Source organism: Saccopteryx bilineata, chromosome 10 (genome assembly GCF_036850765.1).
Source record: "Saccopteryx bilineata isolate mSacBil1 chromosome 10, mSacBil1_pri_phased_curated, whole genome shotgun sequence".
In the NCBI taxonomy this organism is placed as follows: Eukaryota; Metazoa; Chordata; class Mammalia; order Chiroptera; family Emballonuridae; genus Saccopteryx; species Saccopteryx bilineata.
In genome coordinates, this window is record NC_089499.1 from 12,576,129 (window position 1) to 12,602,593 (window position 26,465).

Genomic DNA, 26,465 nt, shown 5'->3' on the forward strand with positions numbered 1-26,465 from the left:
CATTTATTGCAGCTTCACCACAAGGCTGAAATCAAGGTGGTAACTGGGCTGAGCTCTCCTCTGCAGGTTCCGGGGAGACCCACTTCCGAGATCAGTCAGGGTGCTGGCTGAACCCTGTTCCTTGCAGTTGGACTGAGGTCCCTGTTTCTTGCTGGCCGTCCACCAGGGGTTGCTGTGAGTTCCTAGGAAACACTCTCCAGCCATTTCTACCTGGCCTTCTCCATCTTCAACCTAGCAACAGTCAGATCCTTCCTGAGCTGTGCATAGGACTGCTTTTTCTGGAGAAAATACTCTCTGCCTTTAAAGCCCTACCTGAACAATCTCTATTTTAAAGTCAACTGATTGTAATTACATCTGCAAATCCTTATGTCATGCAACAATGAAATCTTGGGAGTGATACTAGAGGGTGAAGGTCACAGGGACCACCTCAGACTTCTGCCTACCCCGGTGGTACTAAATATGTTCCTTTGCCATACAGATTTTGTGATTGTTTATCTATTAAGATTCTTAGATATACTTTGGAAAACACAAAATACTCCATTAACTTATTCCAAATTCCCAAATGGGCTAGAAATACTGACTACAACCTGCCTTCATGAAGCCTTGGCCCTCTCTCCTGCACAGACATGTCCTTTCTTTGCTTGGAAACTTTTGGTAATTTGGATGCTATTCCTTTTTTATTTTTCTTTGTTGATGCTATTCTTATCTGATATCTAATTTACTGCCCACCCCTGTCATTTATGGAAACGGTATCACAGAATCACTCAAGAAATATATTGAGTATATGATACATTCACAGCACTTATGCAAATCTAAGATCACACCTGGCAAAGTGTTAGGACCACAGTAGGTGTTTCTTAGATGTCTGTTGAATAAACGAATGATAAATCGCAGGCTTTTTTTTTTTTTAAGTGAGAGGAGGGGAGATAGAGAGATAGGCTCTGGCACGTGCCCGACTTAGATCCGAGACAGATGCTCGAATCAACTGAGATACCCTCAGCTCCCCAGGCCGAAACTCGAACCAATTGAGCCCCTGGCTGCAGAGAGGGAAGAGGGAAGAGAAAGGGAAGAGAGAAAGAAGAGAAGCAGAGGGTTGCTTCTCATGTGTGCCGCAACCAGGAATCGAACCTGGGACATCTGCACTCCAGCCAATGCTCTATCCACTGAGCAAACCGGCCAGGGTCTATAAATGGCAGGCTTTGCTCTTAAGTATCCTTCTATTTCAGAAATACATCATATGCATACAGAAAGAGAAATTATATGAATTATAATGTATAGTTTTTTAAAAAGGTGGTCCAGGAGATAGACTATAGTGTGGTGTGTGTAATGAAAGCTTTGTGGAAGAAGTAGAGCTAGAATTGGGCCTTGAGAAACATACATTATTTGGATGGGTGTGAGGATGACCCACAGTCTAGGCAGGGAGAACTACGTGAGCCAGGCTGCACTTTGGGATGGGAGCAGCTGACTCTGGGTGGCACTCAAGATCTGAACAGCAAGCTGCAGCCTCACAGAAGCTTTAACTGTACATAAGGTAAAAAAGTGTTCAATGCAATTATTTCAAGGAGCCAAAGGTTTATCACAGTAAAGCCCTTTGAACTCTCTGAATGCATACTTTTCTTAACTCACTAGAAAAGTTTTAAGAAAATGGTCTTAATTTTTAAAACTTCTCATAAATACCCCCTTGGAAGCTTAGGAAAAAGAGTAGCATACACAAGGTAACAGACACACACATTGCAAGTCAAAGTAAAACAAGAGTCCTTTATTCCGTATTGAACTACCAAACTACAATCTGAAATAATGTTGAGCTTTAGTTTGCAGCCAATGAATGTGCTGGAGTTGCGTCCATCCCACTTTGGAGTTCAATGTCCCTGCAGCTTCCTTTTCTTTTCCCAAAGTCAAGAATGATGGCTACTATGCAACGAGGTCTGCCACCTAGATAAGTAACTGGTATGCAAATCATAAAACAGGATGTCTTGTGAGAGCATCAAGTGTATCTGTGAGGGTGGTGGATATAATGTCCACACTGTGCTAACAAGGGCAAGACAGCCCAGAACAAAAGCCTAGCGAAGGTGAAAAGATCTGGAACGCAATGCCCTCACCAGGAGGAAATGTTTTATAGGACGACAAGAGCAATGTGACGAGGAGGCGAGGAGAGGGATGCACACAGCGGCTGCAATCGAATGACCGCGACCCCGAGCGGGAATCCCACTTTGGGAACAGCGAGCAGTTTTCTGGGAGACGTGCTGTGCATCTTGGTCCTTCAGATGCCACCTGCCCGGCAGAAGCTGGCCGTGGCCACTGTCCTTGGGCGTAAAGGAGTCTTCTCCCCCAAACACTATATTCCACCAATGTGAGGGAGCTCAGTGTTTATGGGATTGTTAAAGGAGTCTCAGTCAAGGACCAACAGGAGGAAGTCATAAAATGAGATATCTGATTGGGTCAAATGCTTCGTGGGCGTGTGGCAGCTCCTCACTTGGCATGGAGAATCTGCCACTTCTGAGGGAGGACAATGCAAAATGGGTCCTGAGGTCAATTCTCCAACATTAAACTGTCCTACTCTCAGCGTTCTCTTCCTCCGCGGCACTGGAATAAAGAGCCCGACCTTGATGGCCTGTCTCTCCTCTGTTCCCCAGGAGGTCAGCAAGTGGGTGGTGGGGCCCTGGAGGAGCGGTGCGCACAGGATGGTGGAGGGGCTGACTCCCCCAGAGGTGCTCTGGCATAAGTCAGAATCCGAGAGGCACACGACCTCCGACTTCAGCCGTGTTTCCCGCAGACGGGCATTTCACTTGCGTGTCTGGTGCCACCCCGGCAGCCCCCAGCCTCCACGGGCAGCTGCGCAAGGCTCACTCGGAATCCACCGTGTGGTCCAAGGCGTGCTGGGTGCGCCTCTGGTTCCTGGACGACACATACTGGTACACCAGAAAGGCCAGGCACAGCAAGGCCACTCCTGTGAAGAAGGCGAGGGTGCTCATGAAGGTCGGCGGCTTCATGGGCAGGCGGATCAGGGGGACTTCGGCTGGGATCTGGTTGGTCAGGCTGAGCATGTAGCCAAGGGACCAGGCGATGCTGCTGTTTCCCACCTGTGAGGAAGAGGAGGTGGCTCAGTTCTCAGGGCAGGGGTCGAGGTGGGCATCATCACGTTACATACCTGGGGCACACCACAGTCACCAGCGTGAAACACCCACAGGAAAGGAGGTCGAAGGACTGGCCCAAGTTCAGAGACTGCAGAGACTGGGCTAGAATCCAGGTCACTGGGATTCCAAAGGCTTGAAGGCCCTACCTCCATGGCTGCAGAGAAAAGTCAGAACTCATTCATGCTCACAACCTCGTCACAGCCACGTGTGAAGAGGGCCCAGTTAATAACGGTGAAATATTTCCTGTTGCCGGGGTACAGCAGTGTCTGTGGCTAAAGAAAGGATAATGAGTGTTTACTAAACCAATGAGCAGTTTCTAAGAAACTGGCTGTGTCAGCTTTTGTTTACATGTTTTTAGGTTGTTTTAGTAGATGGTTATATATTTCAAACTTGCAATCTTTATAATGAATTGAACTTTTAATCATTATATTGTAACCTTCTCTATCTTGAATGATGCTTTTATCTTAAACACTATTTCTTCAGATATTTAATAGCAACACCAGTTTTCTTTTGGGTGATGTTTGCTTGACAGTTAAAAAAAATTTTTTTTTTAAATTTCAGTCTTTTCATGTCTTTATGTAGAAAGCTTAAATGTTTCTTTAAAGTGCTTCACTTATAAACCACATGAACTTGATTTTTAAAAATACAGTCTGAGAATGTCTGTCTTTTAATCGGTAAGTTTAGTCCATTTATGATTATTGAAACTATTGATATATTTGGACTTGTAACATCTTAAGTTTTAAATTTTCAATTAGTGCTATTTTCCTATATTTACTTTTTCCTTTCTTGTCTGAAAAATTGTGTGTGTGTTCCCTTTAAAAGACGAGTATTTTAGGTCCCTCTTATATTCTTGTATCCCCTACCCTAGCCCCATTACATTGGATATTATTAGCTATACTTGAATTCTGGGATGTTCTGGTATATGAGTGAATGGTTCCCTTTTTTTGGTTTTAGTTTTCTTTCTTTCTTTTTCTTTAATATACATTCTAAGCCACAACATCATGTAGTTGTACTGCATATGTTTTTATAACATCTCCTGAATTTATTTGTTTTTATTTTATTACCTCTTCCCAAAACAGTTTTGATGTGAAGTCTATATGTGGCAAATCTTCTGAAGGCTTTTTATGCCCTCATATTTGAATCCTAATTTGGCTGAATATAAACTTCTGTATAAATAAAGGAAAGGACCTGAAACCCAGAGTTCTGGATGCATCCAAGCTGGTATTTGATGGAAAGCCATTCTCCCGGTTCATAATGTTCCTTCCTGGTAATCAGATCATAAAGCAAAACCCAGAGAGGACATGCCACTAACAGTCCTCAATGGTTCCAGACATCCTTATTTTTAATAGATGATTCTATTTTATTTATGTAAAAGTAGCGAGTCACGGCCTAATGTCAGATGTCGACTGGCTTAATCTAATTATAGCCAAAGCTAATATTGAACAGACTGACTCCAGCTCTCCTTCAGGGGCTATTTATAGCAGCGGTTCCTGAAACCAGGAAACCTTCCCCAAACCAGGGAACACAGTGCTGGATGAACAGATGAACAAGGCTGCATCGGCCTGAAGGCCAGGTCCCAGGCCCTGTCCCCAGACAGGCCCCTGGGGACAGCTGTGACTCCAGCATGGGCCCATTCTGGACACTTGACAGTCACGACAGAGCCTCAGGCTGGTTCCAAGAGAAAATTCTTTTTTCATCCCGCAGGCTCTAACGCCTGTATTTTTACTCTGCCCCTGTGTAAATGAAGAGCAATTAGTTACTAGCCTCTCTCTCTCTTTTTTAATTGTTACAGTTGAAGCTTCCTTTTTAGGATGAAAACTCTCAAATCTTTAGTATTTCTCTTTATCCTCACCACACACATTGACTGAGGAGCGTCTTCTCGGTTCTCGCCCCTGGAGTACGAGGATGACAACCCGAGTCCTGCCCTCGCGGAACCCGGAGCCTACGTGTCCTCAGCTGCCAGCCCTTGACTCGTGGGGAAGGGTCTGCGGGGAACATCCCACCGCCCCTGAATTCTCCGTCACCCCTTCCGGGAAGCTCACCAGCGCTCCCAGTCTCAGCCTTCACGCACAGACACGCGGACCTCTCTTTGGAGAGGAAGGGGAGGAACAGATCCGTGCTCTGACTTACTTCTTTTTGAAAATGGATCTGGGGCCAGGTGTCCTCGGTGAAATTGTACCCACTCACGAGCAAGTGGTAGATGTAGTGGGCCGAGAAGCAGTAGGAGCGGGCGTACACCTCGTCGAACCGGGGCAGCAGCAGCGGGAGCTGAGGAGGGCGTGGTATAAAAACACATTTTAAGGAATCAAATCACCCAGAATGACATAATAAAATTCCTATAAAATAACGCAATTACGTAATATTGAACATACCCCCCTCCCCCATACAACACCATATAAGAACGACCTCTAAGTTTATAGAGTGCTTATCACGTGCCACACACATGGTTCTAACCACTGTGCTAAGGTTAGAACCTCAACCCCGATGCCCCCGGTTTTATGGGGTTCAAAGCAGAACGGCCTACAGGCGAGGTCTGGAACACACACGCACGCGCATGCGCAAAGGGAACGTGCTGTTTTGTGCTGATGTTGACCCATTCCCTTTCCATACTGACCTGACTCCAGTCCTGGGCGCAGAAATGCCAGGTGCTGGCGTGGAAGGCGTTCAGGGAAAAGCTGCCGGAAAGGTTTAAGGCGCTGGCGGTGTAGAAGAACCCCGCGAAAGCCTGTAAGAAGCAGAACAGGAGGGAATGGGTTCTCGGAACCGGGCTGGGGGCGGGGGGGGGGGGGGGCGACGGAGGGTTCGGGGCAGGGAAGAAGGAAGTGGGAAGCAGGTCAGCGGACGAGAAACGGAAAGGAGAGAGAGAAAGTCCGCGGGGAGGTAAAGGAATCTGTCCGCGGGGTTTGCTCTGACCACGAAAGGTCCTTTCCCGTGCGGCTGATGCACCCCGTCAAAGCAGCCGACGTCTCCATCGCGGCAAGTCCTGAGGGTGAACAGCGATGCCACCTGCACCCGACACAGGGAGGGGTCCCCGGTTCCTACGAAAGCGATGGCTTCATCGGGGTCGTAACTTTCAGGCCTCAGGTCCTCTGTGCACAGGCTGTCAAATATGTGGCCCCCCGTGAAGGTGGCAGTATAGTTCCGTGGGTAGCAGGGGTTGGTGACGTCGGCTTTGGTGGTCGCGTTCTGTAGGTACAAGGGCGAGCCGTTAGGAATCACACTTCTGTGGAGGACCAGCTGCTGCCCTTTTGCACATTCTCATTGTTGTTTCTCTCTAATCCCAAGAGGGAAACGGGGAGGGGGGCGGGGGATGCCACTGCGTGTCCGTGGGTGCTCGTGGGCAGCACCCAGGTTGTCTAGATAACTCAAGTGGCGGTTGGGGGGACAGTCGTCCTCTCACTCACATTACCTGGGCCAGCCCTTACGATGGCCCTGTGAAGCGGGTTTTATGAACTCCATTTTGAAGAGAAAACAAGATAGGTTTAGTTTAATCAACTGTTTTGAATGGAGTATGATCTACCCACCTCATTAAATAATCCAAAAGCGACAAATATATTATGACAATTAACTCTCCATCCCACCCACTTCCACTCATCGTGGAAGTGAGCCCTAGACTGGTGCCAGTTTGTGTGTCCTTGACCAGAGGTACTGTCTGTACTTCCTATGTGCACGTGCAAATATATTTTCTTTTTCTCCCTCTCTCTTTCTTAAAAACTATAAATGGTAGGATTCTTCACCCTGCCCTGCTCCTTGCTTTTCTTACTTAAAAACCCATCCTCGATATCTTTTGATTTATTGTACAAGAAGAGCAGCCTCTTTTTAGCAGCTGCATAGAACAGGGGTCCCCAAACTTTTTACACAGGGGGCCAGTTCACTGTCCCTTAGACCATTGGAGGGCTGGACTATAAAAAAAAACTATGAACAAATCCCTATGCACACTGCACATATCTTATTTTAAAGTAAAAAAACAAAACGGGAACAAATATAACATTTAAAATAAAGAACAAGTAAATTTAAATCAACAAACTGACCAGTATTTCAATGGGAACTATGCTCCTCTCACTGACCACCAATGAAAGAGGTGCCCCTTCCGGAAGTGCGGTGGGGGCCAGATAAATGGCTTCAGGGGGCCACATGTGGCCCGCGGGCCGTAGTTTGGGGAACCCTGGCATAGAACTTCACTGCACAATTAAATCAACTATAGTTTATTTAAGAAATCCTCTCCAGATGAGAGTTTCAGTGGTTTCCAATCATTCTGCCATTACGAACAAAGGTGGCGATAACATCCTTGTGACGTACAAATCTTTGATCCATTCGAAATTTGGTAGAAAGATTGCGGTAGGAAGCTGACTTCCCTTTTTTCCAGACGACTAGCAAATCTTCTGTTTAGTGGTGGAAACATGTTCCCTTTCCCCCTAAATGCATTTGGTTCTATTTATGAACTCTCCTCTCAGAGGAACAGGACTTGAACTCTTCATTTCCAAGCCACCAGAGCATCTTGTTTCCCTGACAGTAAAATCTTCAATGAAGTGAAATACTGAACACATCTTATTTTACAAACAGAAGAAAAAAATCTAACTGCAAAAGAAAGAAAGAAAGAAAGAAAGAAAGAAAGAAAGAAAGAGAAAGAAAGAAAGAAAGAAAGAAAGAAAGAAAGAAAGAAAGAAAGAAAGAAAGAAAGAAAGAGAATTCAGGTCCCTAATGTCTCACATGCTATCAGCATGAGACTCGAGCCCTGGGGTGGCTGGAGACTTGTTAATAAGAGGATAATTTTCCAAGTATATATCCAGGTGTCAGTGTCACTACCCTGTGCAGACCCTTACTTTACAGAAGAGGGAAAGAGACCCAGACAAGTGGAACTGATTCAGCCAGTGACCGGGACGCAATAATCTGTGTGAACCTTCCGAGTTGGGCTTGCCAGCATGTATTTGGCACACGAAAGTGTTGCTCGGGCAGGTCCGGGCACGCACTCGTGGGTAATTCCCAGCATACTCGAATCCCCTCCGTCACCTGCGTCAGAAGGCTCAGAGGGCAGAGCCACCCTCTCAGGCATCCAGCGGTCCCCAGGTAAATCGTAGAGATGGCCCCTCCCTGTGAGCCGACTGCCACACAGAGAGGCTGGGGTCTCACATACACCTCTGCTCCCACTCCCGGGCTCATACCTTCAGACTCGCGTTTTCGAACCCAAACAAGAGCTCAGACAGGTGGAGAATTACTCAGGCTGGCTGAATTCAAAAGATTAGAGTCTCTGACCCCCCCCCCCCACGCACCCTGGGAGAAGGAAGATTTCACCTGCCCCTTCGTCTTTCAGAAGTTCTGAGCAGCCCCCACCCCCGCCACTGTCCTCCCCCTGCCTGGACGGAGCTGCAGGATGGAGCATTAACATTGCCCCAAGTAAAAGGGGATGGAGAAAAGGGATTCTCCCAAGCTTTTCTCTTGTGTTGGGGGGCTACTTTAATGAGCCAGGGGGGAGGGGTGGTGGTATGGAGAGTAGAGGGACCCCTGTGGGGTTTGGTTTGGCTGGGGGAGGGGCAGTGAGTCCAGGGTGGGCACCGAGTCTCCTGAGCTATGACGAGTGGCCGAAGGCTGCCTGCAGGGTTCTTGCACTTGGTCCTTCCAGGTGGCACACAGCCCCCCGATTATACAAGCCACATGCATGTGTCCTTCCAGGTGGCACACAGCCACCCGATTATACAAGCCACACGCACGTGTCCTGCAGCCTTCCCTCGACAACACATGTCACATACATGTGTCCTGAGGCCTCCCCTCGACAATACATGTCACATACATGTGTCCTGAGGCCTCCCCTCGACAATACATGTCACATACATGTGTCCTGAGGCCTCCCTCAACAATACATGTCACATGCATGTGTCCTGCGGCCTTCCCTCAACAATACATGTCACATACATGTGTCCTGAGGCCTCCCTCAACAATACATGTCACATACATATGTCCTGAGGCCTCCCTCAACAATACATGTCACATGCACGCGTCCTGTGGCCTCCCCTAGACAATACATGTCACATACATGTGTCCTGAGGCCTCCCTCAATAATACATGTCACATACATGTGTCCTGAGGCCTCCCTCAACAATACATGTCACATGCATGTGTCCTGAGGCCTCCCTCAACAATACATGTCACATACATGTGTCCTGAGGCCTCCCTCAACAATACATGTCACATGCATGTGTCCTGAGGCCTCCCCTTGACAATACATGTCACATGCATGTGTCCTGAGGCCTCCCTCAACAATACATGTCACATACATGTGTCCTGAGGCCTTCCCTCAACAATACATGTCACATACATGTGTCCTGAGGCCTCCCCTTGACAATACATGCCACATGCATGTGTCCTGAGGCCTCCCTCAACAATACATGTCGCATGCACGTGTCCTGCAGCCTTCCCTCAACAATACATGTCACATACATGTGTCCTGAGGCCTCCCTCAATAATACATGTCACATACATGTGTCCTGAGGCCTCCCTCAATAATACATGTCACATACACGTGTCCTGCGGCCTTCCCTCAACAATACATATCACATGCACGCGTCCTGCGGCCTCCCCTCGACAATACATGTCACATACATGTGTCCTGAGGCCTCCCTCAACAATACATGTCACATCCATGTGTCCTGAGGCCTCCCTCAACAATACATGTCACATGCATGTGTCCTGAGGCCTCCCCTTGACAATACATGTCACATGCATGTGTCCTGAGGCCTCCCTCAACAATACATGTCGCATGCACGTGTCCTGCGGCCTTCCCTCAACAATACATGTCACATACATGTGTCCTGAGGCCTCCCTCAATAATACATGTCACATACATGTGTCCTGAGGTCTCCCTCAATAATACATGTCACATACATGTGTCCTGCGGCCTTCCCTCAACAATACATATCACATGCACGCGTCCTGCGGCCTCCCCTCGACAATACATGTCACATACATGTGTCCTGAGGCCTCCCTCAACAATACATGTCACATCCATGTGTCCTGAGGCCTCCCTCAACAATACATGTCACATGCATGTGTCCTGAGGCCTCCCTCAACAATACATGTCACATGCATGTGTCCTGAGGCCTCCCTCAACAATACATGTCACATGCATGTGTCCTGAGGCCTCCCCTTGACAATACATGTCACATGCATGTGTCCTGAGGCCTCCCTCAACAATACATGTCACATACATGTGTCCTGAGGCCTTCCCTCAACAATACATGTCACATACATATGTCCTGAGGCCTCCCCTTGACAATACATGTCACATGCATGTGTCCTGAGGCCTCCCTCAACAATACATGTCGCATGCATGTGTTCTGAGGCCTTCCCTCGACAATACATGTCACATACATGTGTCCTGAGGCCTCCCTCAACAATACATGTCACATGCATGTGTCCTGAGGCCTCCTTCAACAATACAGGTCACATGCACGTGTCCTGAGGCCCCAGCTTGTCCTGTGAGGCAGGAAGGGAACTGTGGGAGCGGACCAGAACTGGAGGGAGAATTCTCACAACCCGCCCTGCGTGAGTGCTCGGTGAATACAGGGGTCTGAAGAGGTGAGTCCTGCTGGTGACACTCTGGTGAACCGGCCCAATTTTGCTGCAGGAAAGTGCAGAGGGACCACTGTTTCCCTCCCCAGTTACCCTGGATGAGTGAAGGGGTAGCGGTTCCCCTAATGATGCTGGGTCCACCATGTTCACAGGCTGCCCCAGTCCTGTCTCCTGCCCTGGGTTCTCTCACAAGCCAGGATCTGTGGCCTCTGGTTGGCCTCATGTCCCTCTGGGTGGTGAAGACCCCTTCCCTGTAACTCCCCTTCTCAGCCCTGGCTGAGACCGATGTCGTCCGCCTGAGTGCTGGAGTTTGGGTCTGGCGCGCCCTCCATGGCGCTGTGCTCGCAGACTCTCCTGCAAACACCGAGTCTGTAGCAGTGACAACCTCACAGCCGAAGTCTGAAGGAGCCGTGGGGCCTTGGAATAGTTACCACGTGAGGTGCTGACCCCTGTGATGGAATGCAGAGGGCTCAAAAGTCCCCCCATCTAGAGGGCGTCCAGCCTGCCTAATATAGGCCGGTGGGAGCTCTGCCCTCCCCACCAGCACGCATTCTCCTGTGGCCACTGTTACTATTTCATCTGCACACAGGGGAGCCTCAGCATTCCCACGTTTATTTAGCTAGTGGTTTAAAAACAGTTTGTGTCCATAAAGGGGCCCCAGGACTTGAATCATCTATAAAACATCTGGAGCTCTGGAATTTCCTCGGAATTCTGACTCAAACACACTGGAAGTGGTCAAGACAACAGAGGGAGAGCGGGAGCACTTGGAACCCAGCAAGTAAATCAGAAAATGCCGTTGTTTTCATCCACCTTCCCCCTGGAGTGGAAAGGACAGACCCCAGAAGGCAAGGGGTCTGTTCTGTCAGACTCGCCTCAGCTGCGACCCCCCAAGGAAACCCCCCTCCCCGCCCCGCTCGGGTACCTGAAGGAGAATTGCCAGAAACCTCTTCTCAGCCTCGTTTCGGCCATAGCACTGGAAGCTGCGTGTGTAGAGTGTGTACACATAGCCATACAGGGACACCTTCATGATGTCGCTGGTGTTAAGCTCCACCTTCTCTCCCACCGCGAAGGATATTTGGGTGGAGGCACCGCCTAAATCCAGGGCCCCTGTGGTCTCCACTCCATTTGGATGCACCCACATATGCCACAGGTCTTTCTGCGCAGTGGAAAAAGGAAGCAAGATAAAAGGCCAAAGGCGCCATTTCTGTTGGCCCAGGGTTCTCCACCCAAGACCCACCCCTTACTGCTAACAATTATGATGGATGGGAAACAATCAGGGCCACCAGTCTCCTTTATGTCAGGGGCAGTGAATGCAAATGCTTACAGGGGCTGCACAGGCAACATACATCAGCGAATTAAGTTAGGTGTAGACAATAGGGAATGGTGGGGACTGTGGCAAACAGAGAGTGCATATGCTACATTTTGTTGCCATGCAGGAATGTGCGTCCACCATGACCAGCACTTCCAGTGTTTGCAGGGTGTGGTCAGGAGAAGCTGCAACTGTGAGTTTTTATGTGAAATTTCCAAGATACCGTTAGCAATTAATTAAAAATTTTATATATTTGAAGGGGAAGAGAATAAGTCTTGGGCTAAATATGGTATGGGTGTCCTTCAGTTTATGCCCTCCGTAACATGGTGACTGCCTCTTGGAGTCGGCTTTCCTGTGCACCAATAGTGTGGGAATGGAGTGCGAGGGGACCTAGAGGTACAGAGAACGGGGAAGCAGGCGCCTGAATGCTCTGTAAGTTCCAGCTGCCTGTGGAACATCGTAGAAGGGTCATTCTCTGGTGTTAGGTTTTCATCTCTCCCTCCTCCGATATTTTATGAGCTAGTAAAGCGATGATTTTATTCCAGCTTCCCCCGTGCATTTGGTCCCGCTTAGGATCTGAGGTCTTGCGCCAATTATACATGTCTTTTCTTAGCTATTTTCTCACAGGGGTTTCCCTAATGAGTTACACAAAAGGAATGACACAGGACAGGTGCCCCCCGTTGGCATGCACCTCAGCTGAAGCTACCACCCACAGGGGACGGGATAAATAGCAAGATTAAAAACCATGCATTTGTTTTCACACACCTCCAGGAAATTCCCCATTAAATAGTTGGCTGTAATCCATCCATATATCCCTTCCTCTTGCCCAGAAATGATTTGAGCACCCCTAAAATCAAAGGGCTGGGAGTTGAAGTAGTTTTGGATGCTTGCAAGGACTTCATTAGCTGCTGTTTCATTTTGCAACCTATGCAAGGCACAGAACACAGAGCCTTAAAATAATCTCACTCAGGTGCATATGTAAACCTCCCACCCTGTTGCTGGCAGGGACGATTTTCCAGATGTGCACAACACACGGCAACCCCTTTTGCAAGCGGAGGCTTCCTGGGTAACAGTGAAGGCGGGCTGCTCTTGTTACCTGTCAAACTGCCAAGCAGGAAAACAGATGCCAGTAACAATACCACTTGTCTCTCCTCCCCTACCTGTTCCTGTCCCACTCTCTAGCAACCAGCTAATCAAAAGAGCTTTGTGCTTAATCACCACTGCTCTGTCTTAGATCCGCAGAGAAAAGGAGATTAGTGAAGGCACAGGAGTGGCCTAAATAATCTCGTGGGGACACCATGAAAAGGAGCCTTTATTGGGACAGAAGGAAGGGAAGCTTAAGAGAAGGCGGGGACAGGAAGAGGGTTGCGTTTCCAGCTGTCTCTGCTTTGCTCTTCGGGAGGGCTTCTGTATGAGGGGATCTGATGACCGTCATGGCCATCCTGGCCACCACTAGATTGACAGCGTTAGTGTGCTGACCCCCCGGAGGGCTGGCACCATAGCAATCTTACATCACCCATGACATGGTGTTATTACGTCATTCACCTGCTGCTGTCTTACGCTCTGGAAGAAAGCTCACGTGGGGCCCTGGCCGGTTGGCTCAGTGGTAGAGTGTCAGCCTGGTGTGCAGGGGTCCCGGGTTCGATTCCCAGCCAGGGCACACGGGAGAAACGCCCATCTGCTTCTCCAACCCTCCCCCTCTCCTTCCTCTCTGTCTCTCTCTTCCCCTCCCGCAGCCAAAGGCTCCATTGGAGCGAAGATGGCCTGGGCGCTGGGGATGGCTCCTTGGCCTCTGCCCCAGGCACTAGAGTGGCTCTGGTCGCGACAGAGCAACACCCCGGAGGGGCAGAGCATCGCCCCTGGTGGGCGTGCCGGGTGGATCCAGTTCGGGCGCATGCGGGAGTCTGTCTGACAGTCTCTCCCCGTTTCCAGCTTCGGAAAAATACAAAAAAAAAAGGAAAAAAAAAAAAAAAGAAAGCTCACGTGGGACATTGTTTCCCTTTTCATCAGTGTGTTAAGAAAGCCAGGGGCACGGGCTCACTCTTGGCTCAAGAAGAAAGAGCAATGTTATCCGCAGAAGGCCATTCCAATTTAGTAGCAAACTCTCGATGCTTTGAAAATATTTCAGAGTTTCCCTAGCTTCATCAGTTCTCATCCAGGATGAGTATCATTAATTTTTTTTTTCATATTTGAATTTTCTAGCAATTAAAATGCCAGCTAGTAGCTTAGAAGAAATGGATCACCATCGGAAATTTTTACAAGAAAGAGTTAATATTCAAATAGGACATTCGTTCATTAAAAAATTTTTTTTACTTATTGATTTTTGAGAGGGAGAAAAAAAAACCACATCGATTTGTTATACCACTTATTTATGCATTCCTTGGTTGATTCTTGTATGTGTCCTGCCCCGGGGATCGAACCCACAACCTTGTCATATTGAGACAATGCTTTAATCAACTGAGCTTCCCAGCCAGGGTGACATTCATTCCCTTTCCCCCCAAGTGTTAAACTTTCTATGGTGTTTGTCACAGGTTGTAAATTACAGAGCCTTGTGATTATTTCTCTCTCAGAGGACTGGGACTGTTGGGTTCTTTGTTTCCATGAGAAAGAGAAGGCAGGAGGAAGGAATTTCTGTATACTTTCTACTTCAGGTAAATGTCTCAATCATTTTGAAACATATGGCAGATTCTAAGAGTGAGCAAAAAAACCCCACTTTCTTCCACATTCTACTAGGTCAGCCAGGACACGGGAACAGGAACGAGGGGAGGAAAACTACAAGAAAAGGGCCCACTCCAGCTAAGAGTGCTTCGTGATTATTTCTGATGATCACGTTAAAGTGGCTATTTGTCCCCTGCATTTCCTTCCTGCCCACACAGACCCTCTTATGTCACTGGGATCCCAGACAAAGTGTCTCTGAAGAATGAGTGTCATCTTTGGGGCAGCCTCGACCCTAGATAGATTTAAATTTGATGGGTTTTTTTTTAAAAAAACCTATTTTTCTTTTATTTGAAGGTCAAAGAAATACTAATATTTAAAGAAACGAAGATAAAGGGCGTTCAAAAATGATGCAACTGGGCTACAAGTCACGGCTACAAATTTAGAAGGAACTGCTAACTTGAATGAAACGAGACGTTTGTTTCCTAATAACTCCAAAGGCTTTGACTGGGGTGAGGTGCAGAAATTCCATTCTTTTAAAGCGGATTTCAGTGGCATTTTCTACACGGGTACAAGCTACACAGCTACTACGGGCGGCGCTTAGTGGGGCTGGTTGTGCACAGGTGTCAAAATCAGTTCCTACTTTCCTAAAAAACCAGAGAGGTCAACCCCCAGGAGCAGATGGCATGTCACCTTCCTTCTTCTCAGAGTTCTTATTACAATGGCCAAGGGCCAGGGGATTGATTTCAGCCCCGTTTCTGTCTGGGTATTAAAGATGAAATGTTTCTCAACGTTTAAAGCCTACATCTACGACAGAAAACGGGCTTTCTTTCTTTCAGATTTGTTCCCGGAAAGAGAGCGGCCCTCTTGGCAAGGTCCAGCACCTTCTTGGCTATTTTGGTCAGATGGGCTCCTCTGTGCCGCCCCGGCCCTTACCTCAGCAGGCGCATCCCAGCCGTGGCCCCCAGGTAAACGCGCGTGGACCCGTGCAGGTGGCCGGGAATCTGCTCCTTGACTTTTTGCATGCAGTCCTCGAAGGCTTTGGGGGTCTCTTGGGGGCTTTTCCCGTAGCTGGAGATGCCGGAGCCTACAGGATAAGCAGTCAGCATGTCTTAGCATCCCCAGGAACCCACAAGGACAGTCCCATTTTTCTAATAAAAAAAAAAATCAGCTTTGGAAATTAATAGGTTGAAAACAGATGGGTGTGCTCAGTCTCATGCGGTCACACGGATGAGTCAACTCCCAGAATAGGGCAGGGAGGAATCACAAAGGTGAAGAAAAATGAGCCAGGTGAAATAGTGAACCTGCTTTCAAAAAAAGTTCTTGAATGGGTCAAGGGGTCCAATATATGGCAATGAAAGGAAATTAGACTTGTGGTGAGCATGCAGTAGGGCACACAGATCTAGAACTGTATTGTTTGTACCTGAAATTCATATACCGTTACCAACCAATGTTACCTCCACAAAGTTAATTTTTAAAAAAATATCCAGACCTCACCTGTTGAAGAGCCTCAGTCTATCCTTAGGTTCATAGCATGCTGCCTTAATAAATGTACTTTCACAAAAGAAAAAAAAAGTTTTCATTTTGGAAATTACATATATAAATAGTAGAAGGGTGCATAATATAATATAACGAACTCTCCCCAACAAAGCAACCTGCAGACATGGTACCGTTCCATCCGATAAATATTTTAGCAGGTCGCACTACAAGACAAGAGTTCGGCTATAAAGAAGCATAACCACCAGCCCATCGTTACACCGATAAGAAGGAAAACTGACCCCTTCATCTTGTCAAATATCTAGTTAAGGTTCACATTTCCTCCTTGGTCATATTTTTTCCCTCTCTCTTCCCACCCCCACCCCCTCTTTCTCTCTTCCTCGTTTATTAGAATTAGAGTCCGAATAAATTCCATCCATTGCAATTGGCTGGGAGAGCCCGGAGTCTCTTTAATCTATAGGTCGCTCTTGTTATCCCTTTCTACCTAATTTTTCTTGTAATGCAAAAGAAGTTGTTTCCTCCTCATTTAATTTGCTCTGTCGACTTTCCCACAGCCTCGCATCTGCTGACTGAATCCCCGTGGTTCGTTTCCCATGTTATTTGGTCCCGGTTTTACCTATAAATCGTAACTGAATGTCGAGGCTCGGTCAGATTCAGGTCTGAGCTACATCAGAAACAATAATTCACAAGGATCAGTCTGTGCTTCCAGTAAGAGGCACCTGTGTCCACTGCTTTCTCTTCAGGTCCAGGCAACCATTGCTTAGATCCATTCGTCCTCTCGGGTCTACAAAATGGTCATATTGTATTTCCACCATTCTTGCTTTACTTTTTACCTCAAATGCTGTCATGAAAGAACAACTTCCCCATCATTAACTCTTTGGTTAGCCACAGTAGAGTCTGTCCAGGGGATAAAGGTTCGATTCTGTCTCTTTATTTACCTGCTTAAACATAGAGACCGCGTCTCCAGTATCTTCCTCACTTAACCAACAGGGAATTTTGTGTGTGTTTGTTTTCTATCTTAGGAAAATAGAAGTGTCAAGATATCTTTGGTGTGTTTCAATTCATTGCAGTTGTTTTTCTTATTGAGCTTCCTTTCATCAGCCCAGGTCCTTTTGACGGGATCCCAGGAATTTTGAGTGTCGTTGCTTTCTGACGTAACATGTATGATGGCCTTGTCCACTTCCGGCCCCAGACCTGGACTCAGCCATTTCTCCAAGGAGTCTGGTTTCTTTTACTGAGTAATGGTATTTGGCACCCAAAATTTGGAAGCTACAGTGGTCACTGTACCTTTTTTCAGAGGACAGGCCAAGGGAAAACTTTATTTCTAGAGAAAAAAAATGTACCATGACTTCTTATTGGTGCTTCTAATGAAAACCTATAGGTTTTTACTTAAATTCTTTGATCTTATATCTTTATATCTTCTTTTTTTCTATGCTGCAAATCCTGTTTGCTGACAACTTCAACTTAATAATTTCTTTTCTTTAGTTTACAATCCACACAGAAGCCTCAGTATGACAATACTAGCACCACCACCAACTGTATGATTACTGTAAACAGTTTAAGATTTTCATTTTACAAAAGTTCTTTTTGTCCTTAGTGTATATCCCATTGGGCATGGACAGTGTCCAGAAATAAAGCTTTCTTTTTTTTTTTTTTTTTTTTTTTTTAGAGAGGAGAGAGAGACAGACAGAGACAGAGAGAAGAGAGAGACAGGGGGAGGAGCTGGAAGCATCAATTCCCATATGTGCCTTGACCAGGCAAGCCCAGGGTTTCGAACCGGTGACCTCAGCATTTCCAGGTCCACGCTTTATCCACTGTGCCACCACAGGTCACACCATAAAGCTTTCTTGAAATGCATTTTTATTGTCTGCCTACTGGCTATGGCCGCTCTCACGCTCAAGTGGCAGGGTTAAATTGTTACATCAGAGACCATGTGGCCAACAAGGAAAAAATTACACTGGGGAACAAAATTTTTGTTGCATCCACAAAAACACTTGTTCTTACCTAATTCGAGTGTGCTGATCTCAAATCTGACATTAGTTTTTCTCTGTAAGCTACAGTTTCTTTGCTATTCAAGATTTTAGGTTTTCATCTTATTGTAAAATTTTCAACATTTAGTTTAACATAATGAAGTAGAATGTCTTCTTGGGCATCGTCTTTGTGAAAATACAATAATTTATATAATGCAGTAAATGCACTAAAAGATGATTGCATCAGAATTTGTCTATAATTTTGAAATAGAACATATTAAAACACTTATTTTAGTCAGAAAATTTGCGCAAAACTTATTTAAATTCTATTCAGGCAAAAATTTGCGTTTGTAGCTCTTGCGTTTGTGTACTTGTTGAGGACAATCTCGTTTGATGCTCCAGCAGTCATCTGCTCCTCACTAACAGCTCCAAGATTTTCGGGAAACTTATCAAATTGACTGTTCAGGAAGTGAATCTTAACGCTCATGTTACATCCAATGTTGCAGAAAGCCAACAGCATCCTTTGAACCAGAAGTTCATAGTTTTCTGCTTTTTTGTTGCCAAGGAAGTTCTTTGTAACTGCCACAAAAGACTGCCATGCTGCTTTCTCCTCCTTATTCATCTTCCTGGCAAATTCTTCATCACGTATGAGGGTTCGAATTTGAGGTCCATCGAATATACCTGCTTTTATCTTCTCAAAAGACAAGGCAGGAAAAGCAAAAATAATATGTTGAAAGCATTCACTTTCTCTATTCAAGGCCTGAACAAACTGCTTCATTAAGCCAGGTTTGATGTGAAGTGGGGGAAAAAATGATCCTGTCTCGATTAACTATAGGTTCATTCACAATATTTTGCATCCCTACTTCCAGAGCTTCACGTTTCGGCCACTCCTTCTGTGTTCAGTGTTTCTCCCGAGCTCTGCTGTCCCACAAATACAGAAAGCAAAGATACTTCGTGAAACCTCTCTGTTGTCCTAGCAGGAAATTTACCATTTTAAGATCCACACAAATGATCCAGTTATGCTCCTCAAACTTCAGAAAGTCGAGGACAATTTTTACGTCATTCTTACTAAGTCATTCAGTTCGGGTTGGCTAAACTGCTGAGGGGTTAATGACTGCTTGGCATCAGAAGAAGACCCTTCAGATTCTACAACCATTTCCTCATGCATCTTATCAAAATACACTTGATCACCATGTTCACTTTCTTCGTCCTTAGAAGGAATAAAACCATTGAAAACTGGAACCAGGAGTGTCTCAGAGTGTGGGATAGGTCGTATTGCTGAAGGAATATTAGGATATATGATCATATGCCATTTTTTTCTTGCCAATGCCCTTTGTATGGATGAACCGGAGAGTCTCAGAGTGTTGGATAGGTCATATTGCTGAAGGAATATTAGGATATACGATCATATGCCTTTTTTTTTTTTTTTTGCCAATGCCCTTTGTATGGATCAGACAGAAATAACAGTCACTGTTGTGGTCCTTAGGTTCACACCATACCATGGGGATACCAAAAGGCATTCCTTTGCATTTTCCTTTTTTCCAGTCACGAAGCATTCCTCACAATTATGACACACAATATGAGGAGCCCAATTTTTGTCTTGATTGCCAAGGGGAACTTGAAAATAGGCAATATATGCATGTGTCACAAATGATGAAATATTGCGCCTTTGACATTGAAGTGTGTAACAGCCACATATATAACAGAAGGTGTCAGGACTACTCTTACTTTTACGCCTACTTGGAGAAGCCATGATTCAATCTTAAAACAAAATAAGAGGGTGTTTTTTTATCAGATAATATAAATAATTTTTTACATTTAAAAACAAGTATAATTATGTAAAAATGATGTTTGTAAAACATTAATTGCCTTGTGGTTATGTTCAATCCAAGAGTCATTGCCCTTTAACTCCAACTTAAAAGCCAATGCATGCCATTAACTGTAACAAAAAGAAATTAAAATTGCATAGAAACTAGAGCATGCAGCAAAAAACGGATTTCAGATTTGGAATCAGCGATGCAGAAATATATAGAAACAGTTCTAAAACCTCATGCAACAGAAAATGAAAAAAGAAAATAGTTCCCCAGTGTTATTTATCATCTAGCTCTTTACAGAAAATGTTTGTCAGCCCTGCCGGAGACGGTTCATAGGCACCTCCAACGTACTATGTCCAAACCTGAACTCCTTCTCCGCCACCTCCCCAGCCGACCACTCCAGTGCTCCCCTCCCAAGACACGCCATCACCCACAGTCGCTCAGCTCAGAACTGGTGCTCAGGCACCACGGACCTGGACACCTCACACTGGACCTATCACTAAGTCTTGTTGGCCCTCCTTTCAAAATATCTCTCCAGTCTGAGTACTTATCACCCTGTCCCCCAGAACCAGTCTGGATCAGACTTTCTCCTTCTCAGCGCTGCTGACATTTTGGGCCAGATGATTCTTCATTGTGGAAGCCGTCCTGGGCCTCGTGCGATGTTTAGCTGCACCTCTGTCCTCTACCACCAGATGCCAGCACCACCACCAACCCCAGCTGGGACCATCAAAAATGTCCCCAGACAAAAAAAAAAAAAAATGTCCCCAGACATTACCACATGTTCCCTAGGGGACAAAAGCGCCCCATGTCAAGAAGCAGCTGTCTAGGCCAGGTCATCACAACATCATGGGTCAGCTGCACTGCCTAACAGCCCTGGCTTCCTGGCTTCTAGTCTTGTCCCGTCGCTATGTTCTACATCGACAGAGGGATCCGCTAAAATTCTAAAGTCGTATCAGGTTAGTTCCCTGGTCAGAATCTGCTCACGGCTTCCAAGTACACTTTGCAGAAAATCTGTTTGATAAAAGTCAAAGCCTGGCTGCATCCCGAGCCCTCCACGGGTGGGCCTGCCGCAGCTCTGGTCTCTGCTCTCGTCTTTCTCTCTCTCTCCTCATCCTGCTCCTGCCGCCCAGGCCCCTGTGCCTTCCCTAGAAGACACTGAGCAGCCACCGCCCTGGGCCTTTTCTCTGCCGTGCCCTCTGCTTGGCGCGGTCTGCCCTCAAAAATGTGTGTGGCTCACCCTCTCGTCTGACTTTGTCCCTGCTTACCTGTCCCCCTCTTTGTTCTCCCTGAAGACCATGTCTGAAAAAGCATGATCACTCTCCATCCACCTGCCTCGCTCCCCTTCACAGAACGTCTCCCAGACACACTATATATACATCTATGTGTTTATTAACTAAATCCTTCGCTAGAATGTAAGTGCCACAACAGCAGGGGCTTATTTTTCTATTTTAGAATTCCCAGTCTCAATAAATGTTACTTGCAAACAGCACCCAGTAAATATTTATTAAGTTATAAGAATGAATGAATGAATCAGTGAATGAGATTTTCAAACTAGCATGCAATTCCACAGTAAGGGGATCATGTAGCCCAAGCTGGAGCCAACAACACGTATTCTGCTAGAGCTGACCTCTGGATAGGGGCCGGTTAGGAGCCTTGCTAGAACGTCAATACCTGGAGTATCCGAGCATGTCACCAGCCGGCTTATTGGCATAAGGTCCCTTAAGCCTCTTAAGAGGGAAAAAGAGATTGGGCTCATAGGCTTATGAAATACTGAGATTCTTAACCCTAAAGAAAGAAAGTTAAAATTGCTATTCCAATCTGGGGACAGAGGGCTGGGCAGATGACACAAAGCTCACTCAAGACGGGATGGAAGCATGAGCTACGTGGCTGAGTAAGGGATGCTTTCAACACTGTCGTGGCCCCGTCCCTGGAGCAGCTCTTTAAGGTATTTGCACAGAGGAGATGGCTAAATTCAGGCTCCAGTGGAGTTTAAGGAACTTTTAAGCACCGGTATAAATGGGAAACACTTAAGTCCTGGTGGGAGAGGGCTGCGGCAGGCACGCACTGCACGCCGCAAAACAGGAGGGCATCAGGGAGCCGGCCCGCTCCAGGGAATGGCACTCCCACAAGCAGCGGTAGCTCCCGACACCAGCGTGAGACCGGCACCCAGGAACTCGTGGGAAAGAGCAGCAACTGAGACTGACCCGCACCAGAAAGCCCCAAGAGATAAGTATCTGAGCGCCTAGGCGGTTGGGAAACACGGCTGCGTGAGCGAACATTCGCCACCCACTCAGATTGGGTAAGACAGGGGAGTCCCGGGGAAATTGGCAACTGAGACACCAGAAACCCAAATTATCCTTGGAGAAGCAACATGTCCTCGAGGGGATGACACTTAACCAAACTTCGACTCTGTAATTAAGCTTTAGCCTGTGATCCTTTGGTCATTCCGGTATATGTGGATCCCGGAGGCTACTGTGATCAAAGAAGGGAAGATCCATTTATGGCTGTGGTGAGGGCTCCATGACCCTGCCCCTCCCCTAAATCACATCCTGGGTGGGCCAAGGGCCCTGACCCCTGACAGACTGCCTGGCTTCCTTCCCATGAAAGTCTCACATCTCTCTACCAGTCAGAGGGACATCAGGACTGACTTGGCTAAATTACCCTCCTCGGTCTAACTCTAAACCGATCTTCTAAGTATGGGGCAGAGTAACCTTTTGGCAAGAATATCTACCAGGAGCTCTACAGTGTGGTGCCCCATGAGTAACCATAGCTGACACTTATTGAGTGCGTACTGTATGCCAGGCATTTGCTCCCTGCTTTACATATATTATGCCATTTAATCCTCAAATAAATTTTTATGGGGGAGGCAGTATTATTATTATGCTTCGTAGTTTACAAATGAGGAGGTCAAGACTCAGAGAGGTTAGATAACTTTTTAGAGCTCACACAGTAGGGATGTGGTGAATTCTTAATCACTATTCTACACTATCCTCTCTTCTTGCAGTGGGTGGTCCCTCTCTTCTAAATGAGCATCCTGGTGCCCTCTGCCACGCCTGGAGGTGAGGAACAGCTCAGACGCTGGGAGAACAGAGATGGGAGTTCTGGCTAAGGTCAGAGCGAGGCTACTGCTGCCTGCGTCTTAGAAAAGCAGTCCTCAGAGAACATCCGGGGTCCTTGTGCAGATGAGCCCAGAGAGGTGACAGCATGCGCCCTTCCAAGAAAGACTTAGCGTCCCAGCCATCAGCAGCTTCAGGGTTTGCCTTGGCTACAGAGAGCCGCCCGCCCAACGTCTCATCTTTCCAGGATGGCCGCACCCAGTGACGGGAGGTGACAGGGTATCTGCACCCAGCCGTGTCGGGCCATCTCAGCCCAGTGAGAGAACTCTGATTGGCGGAAGCTGTGTTAGGCCCGCGTAGCACTTCCTCGTCTCCTTCCGTCCAATCCTTCTCTTTGCCCCCTCCTTCTACAGGTGTGGTCCCGAGGGACTACCCTGCATCCCTCACTGTCTCAGCATCTGCTTCTAGAAAACCTCACATGGAACGGCTGTGTGTCAGGGTAGACGAGCGCCAGGGTGCCCTCCACGGGAGGGCCGATGGTCACAATCCACCCCAGTCTTCCAAAGAAGACTGTTGGGGAAGGCTAAGGCAGCCTGCCAACTGTCCAATGCTATGACTCCCCCCCTCCCCCAACTATAATATTTGAGCAGCTCACTGAGAGACAGGTAGGAGATACTTCAGGGTAAGAGGACCAGACTGGAGTCTCTACCCTGTCGTCCTGTGAGTGTGTCTGTAACCCATACAGGACACCCCCATTAGGAAGCTCTGGGCCACCTCAAAGGTCAGAGTGCTCTAAAGCAGTGGTCCCCAACCTTTTTTGGGCCACGGACTGGTTTAATGTCAGAAAATATTTTCATGGACCAGCCTTTGGGTGAGACGGATAAATGTATCACGTGACCGAGACAAGCGTCAAGAGTGAGTCTTAGACGGATGTAACAGAGGGAATCTGGTCACTTTTAAAAATAAAACATCATTCAAACTTAAATATAATAAAATGGAAATAATGTAAGTTATTTATTCTTTCTCTGCGGACTGGTACCAAATGGCCCACGGACCGGTACCGGTCAGTGGCCCGAGGGTTGGGGACCACTGCTCTAAAGTGACTGGCTTTTAAAAAGGGTCAGACAGACGCACACTCACTAAGCGGGCTTGACCATGTAGACTAACAATGTCATTGTTCAAGGCACAATTATAACATTTCTGATAGAAGAGTATCTTTCTGGCCACAGGATTAGGAAGAATTTCTTAAATAAAATATACAAAAGAGAAAACCCATAAGGAGAAGATTGATAACTGCATCTACAAAAAAAAAAAAAAGAATTTCTATTCATCCAAAGACATCATGATGAGACTAAAACTATGAGATATATCAGCAACAATGTAATAACAACACCAGAAAACATTCATAGTCAGAATACATACAAAGAATTATGAATCAATAAGAAAAAAATCAAGCAACTCAGGAGAAAAATGGCCAAAAGACACGAACAGGCATTTCACAGAAGACAGAAATAGCCATAAACATATGAAAAGATACTCGACCTTGTCAGTAACCGGGGAAATACAAATGTTCATCACCAGGGGAAATGAATGAGCTACTGCTACCCACTCAACACAGACGAACCTAAAACCCAGTGTTGTTAGCAACCGAAGCAAATTACGGAAGAATAAATGTTTAATTCCATTTAAATAAATACATGTTTGATTTCGTTTTCAAAAACAGGAAAGACTAGATGCACAAAACTATAAAGAAGAACCAGGAAACAGTTAACAGGAAATTCGGGATGTATCAAGGGGGAGGCTGGGAGTTGTTTGGAGGTTCGATAAAGATGCAGATAATGTGCCGTGTCAGGGGTTGGCAGTCCGGGGCCCAAATCAACTTCACCATCTTTTTTGTTGTTGTTGTTTTAGCCTGCGAGCTAAGGTAGTTTTTACATTTTAAAACTGCTGGGCAGAGGAGTCAAAAGAAGAATAAATAGTATCGAGTGACTTGAGAGGATTATATGAAATTCAAATTTTCAGGGCCCATAGCTCAAGCTTCTTCGGAACAGAGCCAGGCCTGTTTGTGTGTGTGCTGTCTGTCTCCCTCCACCCCATCTCCCCCCCACCCCCACACACCTGCTGGAAGACAATTTTGGGGAGTCTCTCATGTCTCTGCATGTGTTATGAGCAGAGGCACTGATTGCTTCTGTCCTGGGGTATTTTTTCAAGGATGTTTGCAGCGTGAACAGGCTCCGAAGGCAGAGATAGGCTGCCTGCCAGAGCAAAAGGCGGGCATGCTCAGTGCCCTTTATAAATGTTGCAGATTCTCTAATCTCAGGTTTCTCTTCTGTAATACAACCCACGCTGTGAGAAGATACGGCCTGGCCCTCTTTAGAACCAGCCTAACACAACTAGCTGGAGACTCCTACCACTGGGAATAATAAGCCATCCTTTATTTCTGACCCAGGAATCGTGTGTCTCCCACCACCACCCGACCACCCGTGAAAGAGTGTCGAGGTGAAACCTCAGACCATTATAAGTTCTTGACATGCCCAGTCTCCTCCTTCCCAAAAAACCTCCATGTTTTACAGATGAGAAAACTGTGGCCCAGAGAAGGGCAGTGACTGACCCAAGGTCATTGTGACTGATGAGTAGCAGCACTGGCATAAGATCTTGCCAAGGCCGGTTAGCTCAGTGGTAGAGCATCAGCCTGGTGTGTGGAAGTCCCGGGTTCAATTCCTGGCCAGGGTACACAGGAGAAGCGCCCATCTGCTTCTCCACCCTTCCCCCTCGCCTTTCTCTCTATCTCTCTCTTCACCTCCTGCAGCCAAGGCTCCACTGGAGCAAAGTTGGCCCAGACGCTGAGGATGGCCCCATGGCCTCTGCCTCAGGTGCTAGAATGGCTTCAGTTGTAATGGAGCAAGGCCCAAGATGGCATGTCAGGTGGATCCTGGTCAGGTGCATGCAGGAGTCTGTCTCTGCCTTCCTGCTTCTTACTTCAGAAAAATATAAAAATACAAAAAAAAAAAAAAAAAAAAAAGAAAGATCTCGTCTCTTCCTGACACCCCATCCAGGCAGCTTCTCGGGACCCCTTCAGCCTTCGAAGGGCAGAGGCCTCTCCCTTGCTCCCCCTTGGGCCTCCCAAACCCACTCTGGGCCTTACCTTTCACGCTACATTTGCAAGTTTGGCTGACCACTCCAGTGTTATTCTCCTTCTCCGCTGGCCACTGATATACGTAGACTGTGGTTCTGGAAGACCCGGCATCGAGCACGATTCCATACTGGATAACAAGGGAAAGGGGGGTCAGAAGCAGGCTGGCCCCCTGAGAACGCCTTTCCCCAGGGGGCCACTGAGAACCCTGAACACTCTCAAGTGCTTACTGCACACTGCTCCTCGTACGGAAGGGCTGACCGAGAAGGAAAAGCTAGTTTCTCCAAACCTATGTGGTGTCCTTGGCCTGCGGGGGAAGGGGGCCGGCTGA

General features: G+C 46.9%; 1 protein-coding gene across 2 annotated transcripts in view; it reads right to left on the minus strand.

The window, feature by feature from the left end:
• Positions 1–1,744: 1,744 nt before the first annotated feature.
• Positions 1,745–26,465, minus strand: part of ENTPD3 (ectonucleoside triphosphate diphosphohydrolase 3) — a 38,682-nt gene continuing 13,961 nt past the window's right edge. For both annotated transcript variants that reach the window (XM_066245630.1, XM_066245631.1), the window contains exons 4-11: positions 26,147–26,264; positions 15,601–15,751; positions 12,775–12,934; positions 11,623–11,856; positions 6,048–6,320; positions 5,749–5,859; positions 5,265–5,402; positions 1,745–3,080 (exon numbers count right to left, since the gene is read on the minus strand). In XM_066245630.1, coding sequence (XP_066101727.1) covers positions 2,844–3,080; positions 5,265–5,402; positions 5,749–5,859; positions 6,048–6,320; positions 11,623–11,856; positions 12,775–12,934; positions 15,601–15,751; positions 26,147–26,264 — 1,422 coding nt within the window. In that variant the 3' untranslated portion in view covers positions 1,745–2,843. The remainder of the gene's footprint in view (positions 3,081–5,264; positions 5,403–5,748; positions 5,860–6,047; positions 6,321–11,622; positions 11,857–12,774; positions 12,935–15,600; positions 15,752–26,146; positions 26,265–26,465) is intronic.